The sequence below is a fragment of the Grampus griseus genome, assembly GCF_964374135.1.
Source record: "Grampus griseus genome assembly, chromosome: 12".
Classification (NCBI taxonomy): Eukaryota; Metazoa; Chordata; class Mammalia; order Artiodactyla; family Delphinidae; genus Grampus; species Grampus griseus.
In genome coordinates, this window is record NC_139006.1 from 15,688,603 (window position 1) to 15,697,341 (window position 8,739).

The following is an 8,739-nucleotide window of genomic DNA, read 5'->3' on the forward strand; positions in this document are numbered from 1 at the left end:
TGCCCCATGAGAGACAGGGGTCTGGGGGGCCCTTGATCAGAATGGCACATCCTGCCATTTCACGCTGCAGGGAGGAGGAATGGCCGCTCAGAACATGCTCCTGCGTGGTCCTTTCAGTCCGTTTAGCCCAGACGTTCGGGAAATGCGCTGTTTGGGAGAAGACAGTTCTTTCACTGGGCGCGCTGGGTGGGGAGAGCTCTTGGGGCAGCGCTGTTTCCCATTCCCGCCCTGATCATGGGACACTTCCCGCAGCAGCCTCCTTGCCGGCCAGTGCCGTGGCATCCTCTGGGCACACCTCGGAGGCTCTCTGAGAACAGCTCTGTTCATTGAGATACCAGAACGTGCCAGGCCCAGGCTCAACACCTTACGCTCCTCATGACACCAGCACTGTCCCACTTTACAGGCAGGGAAACTGGGGCTCCACCAAGTTAAGTAGCTCCCCCAAGGTCAGCAGCATCACTGGGGTGCAAACCCAGGTCTGTCGGATTCTAAAGCCCAGCCCTTGGCGGCTTCAGCAGGCGGGAGTGTCCTGCTTCTCCGTGGAAGCGGCTAGGCCCTGACATCTGTCCCCAAGCAAGTCCTCCGCGAGCGCAGCTGTCCTCAGTGCTTCCTGACCTGAGGACACTGATGGGATGCATGGGGAAGGGCAAGAGGAGACCCAGCCACAGAGAGGAGTTTTGCAAGAAACCCAAAGGCACATTTGGAATGGCAGTAGGAGAGGAGCTGATCATTGTTGTTGCCCTTTGCGTGTGTCCATCCATTTATTTATGCTCTCACTGGACACACACTGAGCCCTGGGCTTGGCAGGAGGCAGTGCTGAGGAAAACATGGGGCCCTGCTCTTGGCCCAGCGCAGGGGACGGACACGGGTCCCACAAGCCCTTGTATCGGTGTCAGCTTGCAGCTGTGAGAAGTGACCTGCGTAGGATCTGCCTTTGATCTCGTTGAATCCCTGGAACTAGCCTGGGAGGTGGGTACAGTGACTGCCCCCATCCGCTAGGTAGAGGTGCGGAGGCTGGGTCCGTCAGAGAAGTGATTCCCCAGGAGCCACGCAGCTAGTTAGTGGCCCCACAGATTGGAGCCCGGATCTCCCAGCCCTTGGGCGGGTTCTGTTTCCACCCACCGAAGCCGCAGCCCAGGGGGCAGAGGAGTTGACTTCCCGGTGGGGACAGGGCCTGCGGGCAGGGTAGGCTGATAGGTCCCCATCTGTCCCGCAGGCGGCTCCTTCCGCCACTTCCTGTGGCAGGTGTGTAAAGAGCTGCAGAGCTCCTCGCTCTCCCTTCTCCTGCTGTGCCCCAGCTCAGCCGTCAACAAGAACAAGGTAAGACGCGAGGCCTGGGCAGCCAAGGCTGGTGGCCCAGCGGTTGGCTCCCTGAGGGGCAGGGGCTCGGCTCATGGGTGCGCGTCCTCATCAGCTCTGAGCCCTTTCACAAGCCTTCCTGGTCTGGGCGGTGCTCTTGCTGCTCTGGCTGGACATGCTTCTGCCTGCCGTGGGTCCCGTGGGCCTGGGACCCATGTTCCTGCGGGGAGCAGAGGCCCACGTCAGTCACTTCACCTCTGCCTCCACTTCCAGGGCAAGTACATCCTGACCCCAAGCCCCATCACCTACGGGGAGGAGCAGCTGCTGCACTTCCTGGGCCAGTTGCTGGGAATTGCGATTCGAGCAGATGTCCCTCTTCCCCTGGACCTCCTGCCCTCCTTCTGGAAGACGCTGGTGGGTGAGCCCCTGGACCCTGACCAAGACCTGCAGGAAGCAGACATACTCACCTACAATTATGTCAAGAAATTCGAGAGTGTAAGTGAAAAGCCCACGTTTTCTGGGGGACAGTGGGGCCCGGAGCAGTGCCCCTGGGGCCCTTATTGCCACCCCATGGCCTCTGTGTCCCCACCTGGGGACTGACTGCCATCTCTTGAACATTAGGCTGCATAAGGCATCTCTGCTGGCCAGGCTTGTCTCAGGGGGACAGGAGCCTCAGTCTTCCCTCCCTGCAGACAGCAGCAGCCCAGGGGTGACTTAACCAGCCTGCTGGGCCTCGTGAGGACACAGGGGTGAAGGGTTCCCGGCAGCTAAAGGAGTAGAAGTGTTGGGTGGGAGGTGCTCCAAGCAGAGCCAGTTTCACTTTTAAGAGCTTGGTTTCAGAGTTTCACGAAGAGCACAGGAGATCAACTCTTGGGTATCACCTAGGCAGGGCGCTGGGAACGGAGCTCTTCCTCCCTCTCCTGTGCCTTGGGACACACAGAGATAGTGAGATCACAGCAGTGTCCGACCGTTCCCCTCCACACGCAGACCAGCCCACCTATGGTCGCTGCTCAGGCTGTGGTCAGGTCCGTCCATTGGTTCGGCAGAGTCGCTGAGGCCAGGCTGGGCTCACGTCTGTTGTCAGGGAGCTGCCCCACTGCTCTCCGTTTATGTAAGGCCCACGCTGGAGGGCTGTGTTCAGAAGCCCTCACAGTGAGGCCAGGAGGGAAGTGAGGCTCAGAGCGGTGGGCTGGCCGGGAGCAAAGCCACTAGCAGAGCTCGGGTCTGGCCAGCTGGAAAGCCTGAGCTTTTTGGCCCACACGCGCTCCTCAGGTTAGAGACCATCCCGGCAGAGTGTGGAGGTGGCCCGTGATCCAGCCCTCCCCGAGGCCGGCGGCTCTTGATCACCGGGGGGGCAGACTTTGTGTCAGAGGCCTTGCGAGGCTGCTCTCCAGAGGACATCTGCTGAAGGAGGGGTTGGCCGATCGGCCTCCACTGGCCAGACTTGAGGGCCCTCGGAGGGGCCTCGTTGCCAGGCTTTCTGTAGTCCCCTTAGCTGCCACTTGAGGGAAGCCAGCGCACGGGAGCAGCAAAGCCGGGGTCCTGGACAGCAGTTGGCTTCTCAGCGGAAAGAGGGCCGACGATGAATTGTTTAAAGGGTCAAAGCAGGACGCCCTCCACGGGCTGGGGATTTATGAGTAGCTGCCAGGCGCTGCTCTGAGAAGTTCTCCTGGGGGCGTGGGTGGCAGCAAAGGCCTGAGGCAGGCAGAGGAGGTAAGACGGCGTCCAGGCAGACCGTCCAGCCAAGGCTTCTGTCTGGAGGGGATGGGCAAGGCCCCAGACGGTGCTGGGAGACAGAACCACCCCGGGAGAGGCGGGGGAGGCACATGAACCAGAAAGAAATGCCCTGAACTTCTGTCGGGGGTGCCTGCCTGCGGCCTTCACTGTCCCAGGCTACAGGCTTGTTCTCCCCTGGGTCAGATCCCATCCTCTCCTCGGTGGCCCAGCATGCACGTCAGTGGGCCACATGGTGGAGGGGGTAGCCCGTGTACCTTCCACAGGTAGAATTAAGTCAGGGCTCTCTGGTGACAAGTGACAGAAACCCCAGGTCAAACGAGCTTAGGAAAGAAATTTTTTTTAGTGATTTGATCTTAAAACTAAAAGTACAGATATAGATTGGCTTCAGACAGGGTTGAATCCAGGTGCTCCAATGATGTCGTCAGTGAGTGAGCTCAAGATGGCCCCAGCAGCACGAGGTGCCCCGCCTTCAGCCGTGTCCACACCAGTGAAAGAGGGCAACTGTAATTTGGGTCTCACTGGCGAGGCCTCGGTCACGTGCCTAACACTGAACTGATGGCAAGGCTGGCAGGCCAGGCCACAGTAGCCCCCACCCGAACAATGACCGACATCTGCCCAACTGGGGAAGGGGTTACCTCTTCTGAGGGCCTGGGGAGCAGGGCGGCAGTCAGCCCCGCCCTGCCGTGCCTCCCTCCAGATCAACGACGAGAGCGAGCTGGAGGCCCTGTGCGCCGAGATTGCCTCCCAGCACCTGGCCATCGAGAGCCCCGACGGGCCCAGTAAGCCCTGCTGCCGGTTCACCTACCTGACCATGGCGGGCGAGGAGGTGGAGCTGTGCAGCCGCGGCCGGCACATCCCTGTGGCGTGAGTGCGTGGGGGCCTAGGTCAGGGGACCGGCGGCTTCCACTGGGGGGAGGGTGTGAGGCAGGACGGTGGGCGCCAGGAAAGATGGTGGAGTATCTTCAGTGGAAGGACTTTATTCAGAAACAGCAGGTCTGGGGCGGGTGACACCCAGAGCAGGAGAGGAGTTCACTGAGCTGCCGGGCCTGGGAGATCCGGGTAACAGCCTGGGGGCCTCTGCCCGCGCGGGTGTGGCCCCCAGGCCCCCGAGCAGCCTCCTGAGCGTCGCTTCTCACCCACGACCCCCGCAGGTGGGAGAACAAGGACATCTACGCAGCAGCCATCCGGAGCCTGCGGCTGCGGGAGCTGCAGAACGTCGAGTGTGTGACAGCCGTGCGCGCGGGCCTGGGCGCCATCATCCCCCTGCAGCTGCTCACCACGCTCAGCCCGCTGGAGATGGAGCTGCGGACGTGCGGCCTCCCTTACATCAACCTCGAGTTCCTGAAGGTCGGTGGCTGGGCCGGCTGGGCTGACAGGCATGTTGGCAGTGACCTGTCATGTCTTAGTACTTCCTGGGCCCCAGCACTCTGTCCTCCTCACATGTGAGAGGAGCTGTGCTCACCCCTGTCTCATTGCTGTGTAAACTGAAGCTAAGACAGGTCACTTACCCAAGGTCGCCCAGCCAGGAAGTGGCAGATCCCCTGCCTCCCGAGCCCATGAATTAAGCCACCAGCCTGAGGTGAAGCCCCCTCCACTGTTCAGCCTGGCCCGCTTTTGCCCATGCCAGCTGGGAGACCTTGCCCAAGTGACTTCACCTGTAATGGGAAGAGTGACAAGACCTGCCCGGCGGGGTCAGTGGGGTAATGTATGGAGAACCCCTGCTGTCGGGCCTAGCGCGTAGGCCACAGTCACACAGACAGTGTGCCTTTGCGGTCCTTGTCATCATTGTAACCTCCCTGTGTCCTGCAGCCATCGATTCCCTGCTGCACCCTGCCCCGGGATTGGGCCCAGCCTTGTCGGGGGGCACTGGGTTAGAAGCCCAGGCCTGCTCACGTCTGCGACCTTTCTTCCCCAGGCCCACACCATGTACCAGGTGGGCCTGATGGAGACGGACCAGCACATCGAGTTCTTCTGGGGGGCACTGGAGATGTTTGCCCAGGAGGAGCTGTGCAAGTTCATCAAGTTCGCCTGCAACCAAGAGCGCATCCCGTTCACCTGCCCCTGCAAAGACGGGGGCCCCGACACAGCCCATGTGCCCCCATACCCCATGAAGATCGCCCCCCCGGATGGCACAGCAGGTACTGGCCTCCCCTGGTCATGTTCCAGGTAGGGACACATGGGCCCCGTTTGGAGCTGGGGCTGCTAGGCCCTGCATGAGGGGGGAAGAACAATGGAGAGGGACCCCGAACACCAAGGCCCAAATGTAAATGAGAGAGGCCAGGGGTGGTGGGGTGGGCTTGGGGCCATGTGCTTCCCAAACCTGACCTTCGCCAAGTGGCAGTATAGGCCCGACGCTGACGTGTCTTCTGAAATTTTTAAAAGCTTAAAATCCAGAAGTGTTTTAATCTTCCAACTTTTAAATGCAGCAAAATTAATTTAAAAAATCAAAACTCTTTGCCGGCCAGACAAACCTGCCTGCGGTCAGATTCTGTCATGGGTCAGCCATTTGGTACCTGTGCTGTACAGCAGCTGTGTATCTGCCCTTTCCTCCTCCAGAATCCAGCCTCCCAGGCCCTCATCCCCCCACTGGGCCTTGGGGTTGACTTGGAGCAGCCCAGAGAGGCAAACCTGGAGGCAGAGGGTCCAGCCAGGCCTCCCTGGGATCCAGTCCCGCGCTCTAACGCTGGCCCGATGTCTCTCCTACAGGTTCCCCAGACTCTCGCTACATCCGAGTGGAGACCTGCATGTTCATGATCAAGCTTCCCCAGTACTCCTCTCTGGAAATCATGCTGGAGAAACTTCGTTGTGCCATTCACTATCGCGAAGACCCCCTGAGTGGCTGAGGGGAGGGAGCCCGAGTTAGGCTGTCACCAAGGCACCGCTCTGCTGGCTTAGGAAGCCTGCCACTGCGAGCACATCCTTCCGGGGCCCTGCGTGAGGAGTTGGCAACATTTTGCTTTTCCGAACCTTTGTCCACATTCCAGGACCTCCTGGAAGACTTAACCTTATGTATTTGTACGTTTTGTGATGGGTTGGTTCTTTTGCTACCTATTTGTGGTATGTTTGTAGGATAGTTTAGTTCCCAGACAGCTCCTGTCTCATTTGATCTTCCTGGACATGTTCCTTCATGGCCACCAGGTTCTGAGGCTGTGAGGCCCCAGTTGGTTCCACATCATAGAACCACCCAGCAGGAAGCTGGTAGTGAGATGCCCTTGGCCCACAGAGCACCTGTTCTTTCTGCAGAGCGTCTTCACAGACAAGTGTGTGGCCAGCCCTGCCCCTCCACCTTGAGCTGGAGTTTCTCCTGGACGTGGCTCCTGCAAGCCTCCTTCCATCTTGAAATGGTTGGGCCAGTTACCCAAACCTGGGAGACACACACAGGGAGCTTTACGTGTTAATCTTCCGGCTTTAGACCCTTGTCCATGGTCTGGGTTTTCCTGAAGAAAAGCCCACAGTGGTTCCCCCGTCCCTTCCCACCCAGACAGCCCTCTCTGCTGTCCAACTCTTCTGGGCCCCGGTCCGACAGTTTCCCACTGAGTGCTGCCCAGGATTAGAAGACCAAAGGGTTCCTCCCTGACCTTAGTACGCAGAGCCAGGCCAGGTGCGTCCCAGCTCAGGAGTTGAGAGGACCCCTGGAGCTAGAGGGACAGTGCTCAAGTTGGGGGCCTTTTTCTGAGGCTCAGAACAGGAAAGCACATGACTCAAGCCTGCCCCACTTTTGTACTCAGAAACGTCCCTTCCTCACTACGGTATTTGTGATGTGAGGAGCAGAGGAAAGGCTACACCCCATTTTAAAAAGAGCTGTCTGAGGTGCTCTGCTCAATTCAGGGCCTACTGCAGTGACTAAGACCTTCAAGTCCAGATGGAGACACCAGGGTCCTTCTGCCCCTCTGGCCGGGCCCACGCGGCACCCCCTCCCCACCCCATGTGAGTGTGTGCCAGGGCTGAGCTGCTGCAGCCCACCTGCGGCCCCAGTGCATTTGTGCCCTGAGTAGGTCTTTGTCCACTGGTACTTTGTTCGAGAGCAGCATATGCCATCTTGCTGGACACTGTCATTTTGGGCCTTGCCAGTTCTCACAGAATCACATCGCTGTATTTATTGTATAATATTGTGAATATTGGAAGTTCTGAGTGAGTGCTGTCTAGAAGGTTTTGGAGCGTGAATGCTGGTGAGAGAGGATTTGCTCCTCCCTTCTCTGCTGTGGCCCTGGCCTGTTGGAAAGGTGTGTGGATTTTAGAGTTAGAGGCATTCGCATCCACCTCCTCCGTGTTCTTCTTAGGAAATGAATTAAGGACCATTATAGAAAAGATTCCCCGACCTAAGGAAAGGATAAACCTGGATGAATTGTTCCGGTTGCATCAGTTACATTTGATGCAGGATCAGTCATGTCTGGAGGTGCCTGCAAGCAGTTTCCCTAATTGGAAGGAATACGGTAGGCCACTGCCTCCTGGGGGCCACAGCCCCCTTGACTGGGGTGGGGGGGGGGCGCGGGTCACGCCAGGATGTAGTCCTGACAACAAGGATCCTCTTATTTCATTTCTGCATAATGAAAGAGCCTTTGGATTTACTAGAAGTGGTTTTTCCTCCCTGTATTTTTCCATCTTGGTCCCCCCCCCGCCCCCATCCTTTCCATCCCTTGAATGGACTCAGAATTGTCAGCTACCTCCCCAAGAGGGGTTTGGAAAGCTTCTGTTGGCCCATCACTTGACTAGATGACAGCTGTGAGTAAAATACCTGCTGCTAACACGACTGCTTCTCCCAGAGAGCACATTGAGGTCCAGACAGATCCAAACCTTGGCCCTAAAAAAATGTGTGCTGTAAAGTTACTTGATGTATATTTATTATAATTATTTATGGTTGCATCTAACAAACTTTTCATTCAATTTGATGCTATTTACACCATTGCTGTGTAAAAGAAGCTCATGACAGGAAAAGTCACACCAATAAATAACCTTCATCTAATTTTGATTTACCTTAAGAGTTGTGTGATCATCTACTCTTGCTGAGAAGATTCGAAGGCCAACATGCTTGGATGGCTCTGATACTGGAGGGTCGCCAAGAAGCTAGGAATTAAAAGTATTTCTAATTATTATGGTCTCTTTACACTTGATGTGGTTCTTACTCCATTATGCTTATAAACTACCCCTTGCCCCCCACTCGACTCCTTATAGTCTATGGTTTTCATACAGAAAGTCTGATTAAAGGGATGGAAATCCAAAGTCAGAGGTAAACCTAACCCTGCAGGTTCTGCCCACTCCTTGTCCTGGAGCTGGTCTGTACCCTTGTGCCAGTGTGAGGATTCTCCTCAAGTGGACTGTTGCACTGGAAGAGTCTGGGCCTCTCTTAGACCACGTGTCCTCCTTTGGGCACAGGCAGTGGATTTAGAACTACTTTGTGCAAAAGGAAATACAGGGAAGCAGTAAAGACTTAGCTCAGAACTACTATCCAAAATCAGTGCTCTGCCCTCTTCTCGCTGTCCCGTGTCCATCCTACACATACCCCCCCACCCCCCGCCACATACACACAGAACCAAAACACATTGTAAAGGGAAGGAATTGGAGGCCTCATGTGCCAGGGAAAAACAAGGACTGGAAATGCATGTAGGAAGCAGAAATTCAAGTCCCCACCACCCTGCAGAAGGCTGGAAGTTATATTCTGGAGAAACTACCTGAGATGCTCAGGGCTCCAGCCCCTGCCCCCAC

General features: G+C 57.1%; 1 protein-coding gene across 1 annotated transcript in view; it reads left to right on the plus strand.

Annotated features, from left to right (window-relative positions):
• Nucleotides 1-8,098, plus strand: part of HECTD4 (HECT domain E3 ubiquitin protein ligase 4) — a gene marked incomplete at its 5' end in the record, with an annotated part of 190,514 nt that extends 182,416 nt beyond the window's left edge. Inside the window, 6 exons of the mRNA XM_082667923.1 lie at nt 1,217-1,320; nt 1,573-1,794; nt 3,734-3,900; nt 4,188-4,383; nt 4,952-5,174; nt 5,743-8,098. Of these exons, the coding sequence (XP_082524049.1) occupies nt 1,217-1,320; nt 1,573-1,794; nt 3,734-3,900; nt 4,188-4,383; nt 4,952-5,174; nt 5,743-5,879 (1,049 nt within the window). The 3' untranslated portion in view covers nt 5,880-8,098. The remainder of the gene's footprint in view (nt 1-1,216; nt 1,321-1,572; nt 1,795-3,733; nt 3,901-4,187; nt 4,384-4,951; nt 5,175-5,742) is intronic.
• Nucleotides 8,099-8,739: the final 641 nt, after the last annotated feature.